A 14,726-nucleotide genomic window follows, 5' to 3' on the forward strand; every position below is an offset into this window, starting at 1 on the left:
CTTTGGAGAAGATCTCTGCTCATGAGAGAGTTCCTTCAGGTAGTTTTGATCTGTTTTGCTGTCAATTGTAACAGAGTCAATGATAAATATAAATAAGCACAGTTGCTCCTAAGCCCGTGAGTTTAGTGGCAGTTTCAGTGGCTGCACAACACTCCTTGGAGAAGTGTGTGTCAGTTTGTCTTTTGGGAGAACAATTGAAACTCTTAAAACCCCTAAGATTTCTAGTATATTTGGGTATCTCTCTTTTCTTAACCCACTGGCTGAAGGGCTTGCTTTCTTCTCAAACAGTCTGAGTTTGTGCAGTATCCAACGTGGTTTTACACTCAACAGTGGCGTGGTTTGCATGTGACTTCCAAGCCTTTTGCAGTGGTAAACCATAGCTTCCCTGATAAATGCAAACTTGCCTTGGTGCTCAGGGGAATACCTTGGTTAGGTGTCAGATGATTCTGGAAGCATGTTTGTGTTCATTACCTCAGTTCCATCCTGCCTGTGCTGTGCTCGAGGATGTGGTAAGCAAAAGCAAGTCTAGCTTGAAAAACAGTTGAAATGAAGTTGAGAGAAGAATTATTTTCCCCAGTATTTGTTTTGGAATGCAGGCCTTATTGAGTGGGTAGGGAGTTTATAATTCCTTTTTCCACCCCTGGAGGTAGTCCCTTACTTTTAAGGATATTTCTAAGTATTATTTTTATTCTTTACTAAGCTGGAAATCAAGGTGGTCTGTATTTCCCAATGGAGTGTAGGGTTTCACTTGTTCTTCCAGAATTAAAAACTCTGAACACTTTTTTCTTTTTTTTTTAATATATTATACCCATTGATGGAACTCTGCTTGTGTTTACTGCTGTGCTTTCTCTGTGTATAGTACTGCTGATCCAAAGTTAAACTGAGGGTAGTTTTCTCCAAGGCAAAGCAGTGGCCTGCCTGAGTTATTGAAGGATCAACGTCTGGAAAATCTAGATGTCTTGAAGATTCTTTGCAATAATATCAAATATGGCATTTTTTGTGCAAAGATTAACTGGACCATGCTCATTTTTATACAGCTTTTACAAGACTTACAGAATGTGATGCTAGTTATTTTACTTCAGTGACAGTACACCTACAGATTGAGTGCTAGTCCTTTTTATTCCCATGAAAACTTGCATCCTGGTACAATTTTCTTCCAAATAACTTTCAATCTCTTTTTATTATCCTTTTTTCTCAATACACTAAAGAATGAAATATAATTAGTAATTAATTCTTACAAATAAAGTGCTGCTGGAAAGAAATTCTCTGTGGAAGGCTGCTTAGCAGTGGTGACTAAAGAGTGGAGTTATTTTGAGAAATACATACCTTGCATTTGAGCTTATGGATCATAGTCTGTGTTGAGACTCCTGGAGGTAGGCTCAAAGCTGATTTATTTTTATCCATACCTCTGTTAGGAAGTCTAGCATGGGGTTTTTGAAGTACTTTCCTGTGGTCAAAAATACCTGGAATTGTTGGCACTTGTGACATGAAATTCTTCTAGGATGTACTCTGCTAGGTCAGTAGTAAAGGATGTGAATGCTACTAAGAGTAGCAATTTCTTTCACCGGGACTTTTTCTAGTTGGAGGCTCTCTCTGATTTTAACATGGGAAACACTCTGGGATCCTTTTCCTCTGCAGAACAGTGTCTGTTTGAAAAGGCAGCTTTCCCACTTAATCTGGCTCTGGGACACTGAAAGATCCAGAAGGAAAATAACATTCCACGTGGAGTTTCCTTCACCACTGAGACCCCCTTCCTGGGTTCTCACCAAGGCATCAGACCCTTGTGTCTTCATGAGTCACAGACTCTTAACGTCAGGACATAACTGGCTGTAAATGTTTAACTTTAAGTCCCGTGGCCTTTCTGATCCCACAGTGTTACCAAGTGCCCTATTTCTTAAATTAATAACAAACACAAATGAAAATACTACTCTGTGCAAAGGGAAAGCTTTTGTGGACATGAGGCAAAACAGTTTTGTTGCTGAGGGCTCAGGCAGTTTGTTTCCTTGATATTCTGTTCTCCATCACCCGCATTTGTCTGTGCAATTGTTCTCTGCTGACAGATGGGCTGTAGCAGGGGCTTGTGTTTGAGACAGATGAAATTCCTTGGTGTTGCTTAAAAAATGTGTTGGTTTTTTTTGAGAAGCTTTTACCAGGAAGTTGGTCTGTCGTTCTGTTAGTGCTCAGGAGCTGTCTGCGACTTCATTTGTCACCTCGCCTGGGAAACACAAAATCGTCTGCGCGACCTGAATTGGTGATGATGCTTCCTTAACATGCATAAAGTGTGCTTACTTAATTCCTCTTCTTTAAAAGAAGCCACTCCAGAAAGCACAGGACTGATGAAGCATTGCTTCCTGGGCTTGCATCTTGTGGCTGACTTGAGCAGAAATCTTTAGGACACTTTGCCTGTAGTAACAGCTTTGTAGTGAGCTCATTCTCCTCTGGGTGCCTTGGCAAGATGTGAGCTCACAGCCCAGCCTGGCCTTCCATGGGGTCACTTCTGAGCTGCCTGTCCTCTCCCCAGCTGCTTCTCCCATAGGAACGTGGTTACCTTTGAGCCCGCTGCTGTGCTGTCAGATGTGGCTGATGGTGGCTATTGGCTGAAATAGTTAAGGGGGAAGAAGGGTCAGGAGGGATGCAGATGGTGTGATTGTGTAAGCCTATTTTCCTATTAAACTGAAGAATACGCTTTTGTTCAGGATCAAACTTGTTCTGGTGCATTCATCTCCTACGTGCTGGTGCGAGTACAATGGCTGGGTTCCCTCCAGCCCTGCCCTCCCCCTCTCCCAGGGCAATCCAGAGGGGAGGGAAGGAGCCTGAGCCCCACGTGCTGTTTGTGGCTTCCCTACAACAGCTCACCCACGGTTTGTCCAAGACAGCCTTTCTGGGCATCTCGTCTGCATCAAGCTGTTCAATTCACTGCAGGGGGAAGAATAGCTTCAACTCTTGTCTGTTGTGTTTGGCCAGAGGCACAGTATGGTTTTGTCACTGCAGTTTGGCAGCAGTGTTGGAAGTGTTAAAGTCATGCAGGTCAGATCAGGAACTGCCTCTAATGGGCTGCCTCAGCTGGAGCATCCAATGGGTTTGCTTCTGGCCTGCCAAAGTGAGACCCTCTGAGAGGTACTGCCTGCATGCTGCCACTTCAGCTCAAAAGAGAATTAAACAAAGCAAGGCTAGAAGGAAAAGAAGACAACAAAAGCACCCTGGCCATTCCAAGAGCATTACAAATTTTAAGCTGTTAGTGAATGCTTTTCAGGTTTTTTATATAAATGGTGCAGAGACTAAGCACCAGACTTGTGATGCTGCTGGAGGTGGGTGTTCCTTCTCACCCCCCATGGTCATTGTGACACTACCCCTAGAAAACTCGTGGCAGACTGAGACTCCATCACGATTTACGAAGACTCACCAGGTCTGGAAAATGTTGACACACATAATATACTAAGACTGAAGCCCAAATTTTCACTAAAGCATGTTATTGCAGTTTCTGCAGCTGCAAAAAAGTTCTGGTGAACAGTTGTGTCAAGCTAGAGGAGCTCTCATCTCTCTGGTAGTCACTTTCTACCAGTCATCTTTGAACCTTCCTCAGTCTGCTCAGGGATCATCTCTTGCACGTCCCTTGGGATTTGCTGCTGACTAGACTGAGGAAAGATGCTTTCCAGGAGTCTTTTTCTCATCCATGACTTTCAAACTTTTCCTTCATTTTTAAGGCCAGCTGGCTCCACTGTACGTTACAGCACAAGAAATTGCAAATGAAAGGTAGTGGGAAGGTGTTCAGCTACATCCAAGGTCTTCATTTAATGACTGTTCTGTTTCTGAGATTGAAGCTTAGGACTACTGATCCTTTACAAAGCTGTAGAGGTAAAATGTAAAATAAATTGTCTAAAAAAGCGATGGGCTGGTGAATAGTAATGACTGAAGAGAAACTGCAATATTAAAAGTCATTTATTCCCTGGGCTTTAAATCTCATGTGGTCTGACACCTATTGGTATTACTTGGTGGAGCTTGGCTGAGTAGAAATGTAAAATGGCAAACGATCCTGTAAAATGCAAAGTGGAGCTGAAAACCTGATTCTCAATTTAGTGTTAAGCCTTTTTCATGTGTTAATTTGCTCTTTTGATATAACCATGACATTTGACTACCTGAAATAGGTCTGATGTGCCGGATCAGAGGGCTTATCCACCTCAAAATAACCTGGCAAAATAAAATAAAAATATTTTGCTGGTTTTCTGAGGCAGAGACATCTTAAGGCTCTTTGAATGCAGGTGGCTGCAAGACAAAAAGGAAGAATGAATGGGAAGGGGGGTGGTTGGAGAGATGTAGCAGCTTGAACCTCTGTAAGCTTATGGTAATTTTGGAGTCACGTGAGTATTCCTGTTATAGTACCCTGAAAGGAAAGTAAATGTTTCCTTTCAGTAACTTTAGAACTGAAATGTTGCTGTTTTAAAAAGTTCGTGCATAGTAAAAAAAAAAAAAAAAAGTAATTTTTATTGTATTATCTTGCTATATTTGTTTTTCAAATTACATTGCTGTATTCTGAGAAGTCATTATGCAAACAACCTGTTTACAGAATTGGTGTGTTGTCATCTTTCCTGTTTCTTCAGAATATAAATGTTGGCATCTAAAACCAACTTTCAGTACCAGAGAGGCAAATTCCAGAAACACATGCATGGAGGTGGAAGGCATAAAAACGACCCAAAACCTCAGATCAGCTCAGTTCCAAAGTGCAGTGGATGGAAGTATTTAAATATATACATTCTGTTGTATTCATAGCTACTCGAGATTCTTTCTGAATTCTTCACCATATGACTAAACCACTTCTAACTCTGGTGGTACAGATGGTGTGGTATTTCAGATTATTCTAATTCCAAGCAGCTAAATGCACAGTGTATTTTAATAACAAGCTTATCTCGAATTTTGATACAATTACATTTTTGAAACATTACAAACAAAGTTACTCTTTATGGAGGAATGTCCTTGGGATTTTCAGGATTTGCATTCCTTTCAGGAACTGAAGAAGTCATGACTTACTGCTGCATTGTTCAGCCCACATGTTAAATGTCATCTGTGAAGTGTGCATGCAGCATGAAATTTTATCTGTAGCACAGGGTAGTTCAGAGTATCCAAGCGATTTTGGCTGGTTGCATTGTTACTCTGTATTCCCAGTTTGACAAAGGATGCCAACATTGTTCAAAATGGGCAATAAATCAACAATGTTGGATACCAGGATCTACAGTTGAATCCAAACTGACCAATCTTTTTATGGTGCCAAAAATGTGCTTTAATTCATTGTCACCCTCAAAACAGCGTTGTCATGGTTATGTAGCTGTTTGCATGCTGGGAACATAGCTGATAGACACTGGGCCTTGTGCCTTTACATTGTCTGGGTGGAGGCAAAAGTCCTTGTTTCTGAAACTATAAACCTTTCTTCAGAAGGGTTTATAACCAGATCTGGTGATTTTGTTCATCCTGTTCCTCATGTAGAGACGTTAGGAGCAGGGTCAGATTGGTGGTACTCGAACTTGTAGGGTGTTGGTTCTGTTCAGGCACCTGGGGAACAAACAATTTTGGTGCCCATGGAGAAGAGCCTTGGCTCAGAGCCTCTCATAACTCTCCTGGCATTCAGGAGCCCTTCCTTGCTGGTGCCGAGGCCCAGGTGGGCAGCTAGGTCTGTCTGCAGGGAGGAAGAAAACTCGGTGAGGGTCAGTAGCAAGAAGAGAGGGAGCTGCCATGCAGAACTCAGAAAAGCTGATGGCTGGAGTCATCACCTTCCCTGCTTTTTCTGCTGGGCAGTTTCTCTGCCCAGTATCGTTAGCTAGGACTCACTTCGCTGCTTCTCTCTTCTTCGGTAAGCAAGACTTTGGTAAGTTTAGCAGAGTTGACCACAACCACAGCACATTCTTACTGTAGTTTGGAATTGTGTTTATGTGGTGTCCTTTCTTGTGCGTGTTCTTCAAGCTTTCTGCACGTCTAGCTCATAATCCAGAGGGAAATATAACTCTGAATGCTGAAAGCTGACTTTGCAGAAAACATGTTCCTTTTATCAGCAGTTGTATTCTACCAGTGCCAATATACTGAATTGTTAAAAAACTCACCCTATTTAATTACAGCTAAGCTGTGTCCCAGCAAGCCTTTCTCTGGTAAGTATAATTTGTGTTTTTATTGTGAATAATTTCCCTAAATATTTTGGCAGTCTGCATGAGGACACTGCTAAGCAACGTTGACACACTTTTCCTGTTTGGAGCTGGCTTGTTCTTGTACAGTACGTTTCATCTCATCATTGTATCCTGACAAAGTGTGGCATCAATGTGAAACTGTGAGACAGATAATTTAGGTTACAAGAACTAACAGTCTTCTCAACCAGAGATTTCCAGTTGCTGAAGAGGTGGTCTGACGTGTTTTTTCTCTTCCCATGAAAATACTGCTTTATTTTCCACAAAATATCTTTTATCACAGGGATAATGGGTGGAGTGTTAGTGTTTCTGTTGTAGTCACTAAAGAGGTATAACAGAGAGATCAGATATTAAGCCAGACTGAAATATTTTATTTCCTAACTCCTGTAGGAGTTTGAAATTACTGGAAGAGCAAAACTTTGGGGAAAGCTTTGAAGCAAAGCTATGCAGTGAAAACACATGTTCTTTAATGTCAGAATATTTTATGTGTCTAGTGAGAAGATACAGGCAAGGAGATGTAAGTTCCTTAAGCAGTGTAGGGTTGCAGAAAGTCAGAGCAGTTGAGTGACGGTGCTGTGCTTTGGCACATTTTTAATTCAAGACATGGGAAGAAGGTTTTCAGCTAAAGATTTTGGACTATTGTGAGCTGCCAGGAGGACTTTCTATACAAGTCACTCCCTGTGGAGCTCACATTGGTGTCGCACGGGTTGTTAGCTGGAGGTGTGTGCTGTGACCCCTCACTGCGTCGGCTACTACTAAGCACCAGCAATCAGAGCTGTTAGATCACAGCCAGCATGGGGCTACACAGAATCACAGACTGGTAAGGGTTGGAAGGGACCTCTGGAGAGATCTCATCCAGCACCCCTGCTCCAGCAGGGTCACCCAGAGCAGTTGCCCAGGACCACATCCAGGTAGGTTTGGATTCTTTCCACAGAAGGAGACTCCACAACCTCTCTGTGCAGCCTGCTCCAGGGCTTTGTCACCCTCACAGGAAAGAAATTTTTCCTTCTGTTCAGATCAAACCTCCTGGGTTGCAGTTTGTGCTCATTGTACCTTAGCCTGTTGCTGGGTTCCACTGGAAAGAGTCTGGCCCCATCCTCCTGGCACCTGCTCTTTAGATACTGATAATGATTGATAGAATCCTCTCTCAGTCTTCTCTTCTCCAGGCTAACCAGCCCCAGGGCTCTCAGCCTTTCCTTGGCACGCAGATGCTCCAGTCCCCTCAGCACCTTCAGAGCCACTGCTGGACACTCTCCAGTAGATACTTGTCTCTACTTGTCTCTAACCTTTATTGCTGTACTGGTATAAATGATTAAATGTCAATATTCCTCCCCCATTTACTTGTTCAAGTCTTACATAACAAGGTAAATGTGGCTATTATTTGCCTTCTAAGTAGGAACTGAGAACAACTGGTTACTCAGAGTTAGGATGCAAGAGGATGTAATATGGGGGGAAGGTATTTAGTGAGAGGTGACTTTTGAGCTGTACCACTGCCTAGGAACTTAAATTATGTGGTAATGTCCATGTATGAAGAAAGACCTGATGTTGTACAATGGTTTCAGACTGAAGTCCTCACTGAGCACACCCCAGAGTAAAGGTGCAGCTGTGCATCTGTCAAGGTACTTAAAGTGACATGTTTTACTCCTTGGAATTACTGAGCTATCTGTTAGCAGCCTATTTGTGTTACAGTTTGGGGCACATTAGGAAGAATGTCTGTGGCTTGCCAAGTCAGTCACTTTGGTGTTTATAATCTGTTGGTGATCTGCCAGGTGAGGGTCTGTGCCAAGCTGAGTTCCTCATGTGATCAGGAAGCGATACAGGAGGATGTGCTGAGGTTCTCCCCGGCCTCTCCCTCAGCACCCTGGCAGGACTGTGGCAATCCTCTGGTGATTTAAAGGGGAAATTTTCCAAGGCATGTAGAGCTAACTGAGGTTCCCTCTGACTGTCTGTTTTCCCTTTTCATATCCTCCTTTCAAGCTTAGATAATCAAGCACCTCTTGGAAAGTAGCTGCCTGGGCCCTGGGCATGTGTTCTCCCAGGAGAACTTGCTGATGGTTGCTCCTGCTCGTTCCTCTGTGTGTGTATTAGCATCACTATTTCATTTCCCCCAGGATTACTAGTGTGGAATAAAGTAACGAGCTTGCTTCAATGGGCCAAATCTGCCACTGTACCATTGAAACAACCTGTGAGTGCTTCTGCAACAGGGGAAATGCAAGTGCCAACTTCAGTGTCATTACTTTTTACGCTTTCAGATTCCTTCTGCATTGTTTGGAAAGAAGGAAAGAGGATTCTTGAAGCTGAGCTCACGTGGGGAACTTCTGTGAATTGTTCTGAATCCTGCAAGCACGAGATCAGGGGCTCGAGGGCTTATGCCTAAGTTTGTTTTTTAAAGATTAACATTAGGTGCAAAGAGGTGGTTGTTTTACGCTCAGGTGAGCACAGGTGGGACCAGCCACTGGAAAATAATGCTTTTTATACAGTGACTTAACTGTTGTATTGACTTGAAAATCAACTTTTTACCTTTTTTTTTTTTTTTTTTGAGAAAACTTTCACATAACACAGTCATTGTTTCATTTCTGTATTTAATGCAAGCAGAAAACACTTTACGTGGTATTGGCCACTGTGAGTAATACAAGGGCTTCATTCACTACTAAAGTGTGGTTGGATGGTAAATTTTACAGGTGTCCTTCTCAACTTCTCTTTTTATTTCCTTCCATTGTGAGTACATGTTTCTTAATCATCTTTCAGAAAAGATCTTTGCAATGGGACAGTATATCTGGTGTGCAAGTTCTTTAAAAGGATGGGCATGGACTTATGACTTACCAAGTCTTGCAAGATGATTATGTCCCTGTCTGCTGTTTGGTGCTTTATGAAGACCAGCTATCACCCAGGCTCTTCAGGCTTTTGAGAGTCTGGTGACTCCTCCTGTGTCTGGAAACACTTCCCGTCTCTGTCAGTAGATGAACAGAGTGGGTCTACTCAGGTATATTTGAGCATTCCTGGACTTGGCACTTATTTTGCTAAATGACAGTGGATCTGCTGGTGCAGATACTTCATTTGATCCCATGTCAGTCATGTACTTAATTTTTATTCTTTTAGGCACTTTTCTTGGCTTCCCCCTCCGCTCTGCCTGAGCTCTAAAATGTCAAAGAATCTAACTTAATTGCAAAGAATCTCTGCTGGGTGCTTCTGACTGCTTCCAGCTAAATTACCATGTTTGTCTGTGCAAGCACAGAAAGAATACATTTCAAAATCATGTATTCCCATTCATGTGTCTTGTTGTGTTCCAGTCTTTCTGACCAGCCTGATACTGAAATATAGAAAACAGGGATTAGCCTGGTGTCCAGTAGTGTGAAGAGCATACCCAGTTGTAGTAGCTGCCTGTTAGAAAAGTCTGCCAGAGGACTGAAACTTCTGTTCTTTGTTTATCCTTCCTTGGCTCCTCTTTCCTCGTTCCCTGTGGTGTTGTTTGTTTTCTTGTAGCTCTTTTATAAAATAAACCTAAAGCTTGGTGAATTTTTTCTTCCTTCTCAATAAAAATTTAAGGCTAGGATATGTTCAAAGGAAGCATTTCATTCTGCAGCCATTTGCTGATGGCTGCATTTGATTATTAATAAAGACATAGAAGCTGAATGCCTCATGTCACCAGGGCCCAGCGAAGAGCTGGAAATCAGAGGAGCTGCTGACACAATAGGGGTTTCAAAAACTGTGGAACAAAAGTGTAAGTGAAAGTGAAGCTACTGCTGAACACAAAGCTTGTCACTGCTGCTGGGGAGTAGCAGAGGCCTTCTTCAGGACCGCCGTGAGCTTGGCCAGACAGAATAGGTGGAAGGGCAGAAGGTGGGGAGTGTCTGCGTCCCGGTATGAATTGGAGGAAATGACTGTCTGCGCTCTGCACGCTGGTGGGCTCCGGATCCTGCCGGCAGGCTGGGCAGCGCTGTAGGATACTGAACAAAAACTGGGGAATTCTCAGCTTTGGTGTTTAAAATAACTACTAGGGATGAGAAGAAGCTCTTTAAAAACATTCTGTGGCTTTTCTGTTGACTTTCTTAAACTAACTGGAAACTTTCTGCTTTCTTTTAGGAGCGTTTTTTCTCCGAAAACATTGCTGCTAAAAGCTCCAAACAGGAGAAGTCAATCCAGTCAGCTTGGCAGGCCGCTGGCTCAGTGTGAAAACGCTTTCATGAGGTAGCATTGGGCCAAAGTCAACTTTTCCTTCTCCTTTGTAAATCTGCAGCCAAGCAATGGGCCAGAAAATCTCAGGGAGCATAAAGTCTGTGGATGTGAGGGAGCCCCCTTATAGGCCTGTTAAACGAGAGCTGAGAGGCCCGGATTTTTGCAAGCCGGCGCGACTGGACATGCTCTTGGACATGCCCCCTGCCAAGCTGGAGGTCCAGTATAAACACGCGTGGAACAACGAGGATCGCTCCCTGAACATCTTTGTGAAGGAAGACGATAAACTGACTTTTCACAGGCACCCCGTTGCCCAAAGCACGGATTGCATCCGGGGCAAGGTCGGCTACACGAGGGGCCTGCACGTCTGGCAGATCCACTGGCCCACGAGGCAACGAGGAACTCACGCCGTGGTGGGCGTCTCCACGGCGGAAGCTCCGCTGCACTCGGTGGGGTACACGTCCTTGGTTGGTAGCAACAGTGAGTCGTGGGGCTGGGACCTGGGGCGCAACAAACTCTACCACAACTGTAAAAACCAGCCCGGCGTCACGTACCCTGTCTTTTTGGAACCCGACGAGTCTTTTGTACTCCCAGACTCCTTACTGGTGGTTTTGGATATGGACGAAGGGACGCTGAGCTTCATGGTAGATGGACAGTATCTTGGAGTGGCCTTCAGGGGACTAAAAGGGAAAAAACTGTACCCCATAGTCAGTGCAGTTTGGGGGCACTGTGAAATTACAATGAGATACATCAACGGTCTTGACCGTAAGTATGACCCTATTTCTTTGTTAGGCTGTCGTTGAACTTTTCTCACACAGGAATTTTTTTCTTTATCCTTTTGTTTTGAACAGTGTGTTGGGGGGAGTGAACTCTGTACTGTGAGTAGATTGCATCCCATGGTTACTGCCCACGACTGATATCTATCAGTTGTGTATTGTGGTACAGTTTGTATCAAAGTATCTTCCCTTTTGGCAAGCAAAGTGGCAAGAAATCTGTGTCCAAAGAAAGTGAACAGGCTGTGGAAAAAAAGATCTTGAGAAACTTCCTGGATATATTTAACAGTAAAACTCTTGTTTACTGGAGGATATTTTTTAAATCTGTGGGTTTTAAATAGGATTTGTGGATCTTATCAAAACTTCCTGTAGTAGTAGGAACTCCTACATGGTGTGCACAAATATACTTGAATCCAGGCCAGTAGGCTTCCTTTCCATCGTTGCCTTTCCAGGATTCTCAGAAGCAGCTGGTGGATCCCTAAGGATCTGGGGGCTCAGGTCAAATACTGCTTTCAGCAGTTTGTCTGACAGAGAGCTCTGTTTGTTTCAGAAGATGCTCTCTTGAGGTATTTTCTTCTCCAGAAATAAAGGGGTTTGGATCAACATTAACCATTTTTGATCTAAAGGGGGAAAATCAAATTTAAACCCTTCAGTAGTAAGGAGCAGCACCTTCTGTGACCTTCAGGTAGTAGCCCACTGGAAGATGAGTTGCAGAACTGGGACTTGTCCAGTTCTTCTCACAGCTCAGGAAGCCATGTGCTCTGCTGGATCAATGTTGTCCATGTTCTGCCCCGTTGTCTACTGTCAGCTCCTGGGCTGCTGGGAATTGGGGAATGGAATGTTGAACAGGGTAGTAAGTGGAACTTCCTTCTTTTTAAAGACTCTATTATCCACGGCACAGGAGGAACTGTGAATATAAATATATAGATTTAACAAAAATAGAGGTCTGAACAAAATGTTCATGGCCTTGGGGCTTCATGAATGGAACTTGATCTTGTAAAAATAAAAAAAAAAAGCCAGTGTATAACACCTGCCTTTCAATTAGTAATTTCTGAAGGAATTTACTACTCTTTTCAATTAGGATGGGGTAGTCTAATTTTTTTTCTGTCAAAAACTAATTCTCTGCTCATTAGCCTCACATCTGACATACAAAGTAGAAACGTAATTACATAATTTGACCCTGTTTAAGATTACCTTCTCATAAACATCTGTAATAAGCACTGGGGGAAATAATCTCTATGCACAGAAGCCCTGCAGGTTATTACAGCCAGATGCTAAATGGCAGCTTCCTGAGAGCCTTTGGTCCAGGGGGATATCAGGGGACTGTAAGTATTTTGCAATTACTCAGACGTTGCAAAGAGTAGTGTGCTGACAAGTTGGGTTTTGGGGAGGGGGGTAGTGAGGGAGAGATACTTTTGCAAACTTAATACTTGTGTGCAAAAGCAGCTTCTACAGTACTGGGAATAGCTGCCAAACTAAGCAAAGTACAGCTCGGCTGGATCCACCACGTCCACACAAGGAATCACTCTGCATTCCTTTTGGAGCCTTCACAGGGCTGCTCAGGGGAGCTCCAGAAGGCTGAAAACACAGGAGGAGGATGGGAATGAGTTTGGTAGAGCTTGTTACATAAAAGGGGCTGTGCAGAGAAGGATAACTGTGGTCTGTGAGATGGCAGAGTGAAGAATTCCCATCCGGTTTCTCGTGGGATAGTTGTGCTGGAAGAGGCAGGATAGCTTCCTAAACCATCCCTGAGAAAGTCAAAGGAGTCTCTTTTTTTTTTTTCTTTTCTTTTTTTTTTTTTTTTTAAGCATGTGTGAATGGCTAAAAGTAAACTTGTAAACTAAACTTTTATGTAGGGGTGAGTGTTAATCTGATCATGTGAAGAGGAAGTTTGAAGCTGCTTTGCCATGGGGCAGTTTGACATCCTGGAATCAGATAATTTGTTATCACATGGTCACTGATCCATTGCAATAAAAACAGCATTCAAGAAAACAAAGTGGCTGGTTTTGCTGGTGCTCTAAAGCAATCCCTCTTCACCCTCTTCTGCCTCTTCTGCCTCTTCTCTGTGAGATGCTCATGTTGCATTCACAAACTTAGCTAAATTTCAACATACATGTGTGTGGAGGGTTATTCTGCTGTTGTTTTCTTGCTTTATAAACTTACAAATTCTCTTTTTTGTTATGTTGGGAGGTTTTTTTTTTCTTCCCTGGGAGTACCTCATGCTGCTGATTGCAGCTTTTAGTAGATCTGGCAATAGTAGCTTAGCTGTTCTTGAAGCTGTGCTGTCAAACAGTGACTTGGAGCTTGGTATTTAGTGATTGATTGTTCCTGCTCAGAATGCGTACCACAGCTTGCAGTGGTTGGTTCAGTGGTGTCTTACTGAGCTAATGGAGACCCCAACTGCAGGGATTTCTAGGGGTTTCAATGCTTGCTGTTAAAATAGAAGACCTCTGAATACTTTCAAGGCCTCTGTATTTCAGTTGCCTGGCAAAGAGTTGAAAGGCTTGGAGGAATAGAGGAGTGAAAGGATCAAACGATGGGCTTGTGCAGCTGCAGTGAACTTAAACATATGTGGCAGTGGTACAGAGATGATGCAGACTTTGAAGTGTGTGAATTACTGCTTAGGTGGGGGAATCGTCAGGAGAAGGCTGCAGGTCAAAGGTCAAGAACCTGGATGCCCTCTGGGCTCTGGATATTGCTCCCAGAATAACTCTGTAGTCATAATAAGTCATAGTTCTTCCAGCTGCAGCTGATACCCAGAGTATTCAGCTCCAGAAGCTACTCTGAGCATCACATGATGATGTGCTGTGACTTTCACACGAGTTGTTTTTTTTTTCTCACACTTCAGAGACTTGGAGTTACAAATATTTGTCAGGGGTTTGGGAGGGTAGGCAAAGGGACAGGGTGGAGAGTGCTCATTATAATCAAGATGGGTTCTTCCCAGGACAAACTTCTTTGATCAGATGCTATCAGTACTTACCACAGTGGTGTTTACCCAGGGCCTAAATTTTGCAGAATTTTACATCAGACTTCTGACTTGTTGCCTATTGCAATAATTAAAAACCCCAAATACCATAAATGCCGTAGGTGTTATTTTTCAGGTGCTCTTTTCATCAGGATACCTGCGTGTTTAAAAAAAGCTGGACTATTTATAACTGTTTTCTGATCAGGAGACCTGAAGTCTATTTATAGTCTGGAAGAGAGAAATAGCAAAACCACATTTGTATAAATGGCAGATCATGACCAATATATTAGTACTTGTGCATTTAAACAAAGCAGTGGGAGGACAATATAACAGTGCCATGGTGGAAAACTTCATCACTGAGTAGGTGAGTTGAAGGCAGTGATTTATTTTGATCCTTAAAAATACCTGACAAACTGGTTGGTATCTTGACTTCCAGAAGTCAAAATGTTTTTTATAAGTGTGCATTACAGGTCCAGCAGTGCCTTGTTCTGAACTGGTGTGGAAGTGCAAAGCAGATGGTCTGTCTTCTGTATATAATGATCACTTGAGATTCCTGTGTCTAACTCTGGATTCCTCAGCACAGGAGAGACATGGAGCTGTTGGAGTGGGTCCAGAGGAGGCCACGAAAATTATCTGAGCACTGGAACC

The 14,726-nt window shown here is 43.1% G+C and overlaps 1 protein-coding gene across 1 annotated transcript in view; it reads left to right on the plus strand.

Annotated features, from left to right (window-relative positions):
* Nucleotides 1-10,411: 10,411 nt before the first annotated feature.
* Nucleotides 10,412-14,726, plus strand: part of LOC103775887 (SPRY domain-containing SOCS box protein 4-like) — a 59,534-nt gene continuing 55,219 nt past the window's right edge. Inside the window, exon 1 of the mRNA XM_008943361.1 lies at nt 10,412-11,105. Within this exon, the coding sequence (XP_008941609.1) occupies nt 10,412-11,105 (694 nt within the window). The remainder of the gene's footprint in view (nt 11,106-14,726) is intronic.

The sequence above is a fragment of the Merops nubicus genome, unplaced genomic scaffold (genome assembly GCF_000691845.1).
Source record: "Merops nubicus isolate BGI_N331 unplaced genomic scaffold, ASM69184v1 scaffold5927, whole genome shotgun sequence".
NCBI classification, from domain to species: Eukaryota; Metazoa; Chordata; class Aves; order Coraciiformes; family Meropidae; genus Merops; species Merops nubicus.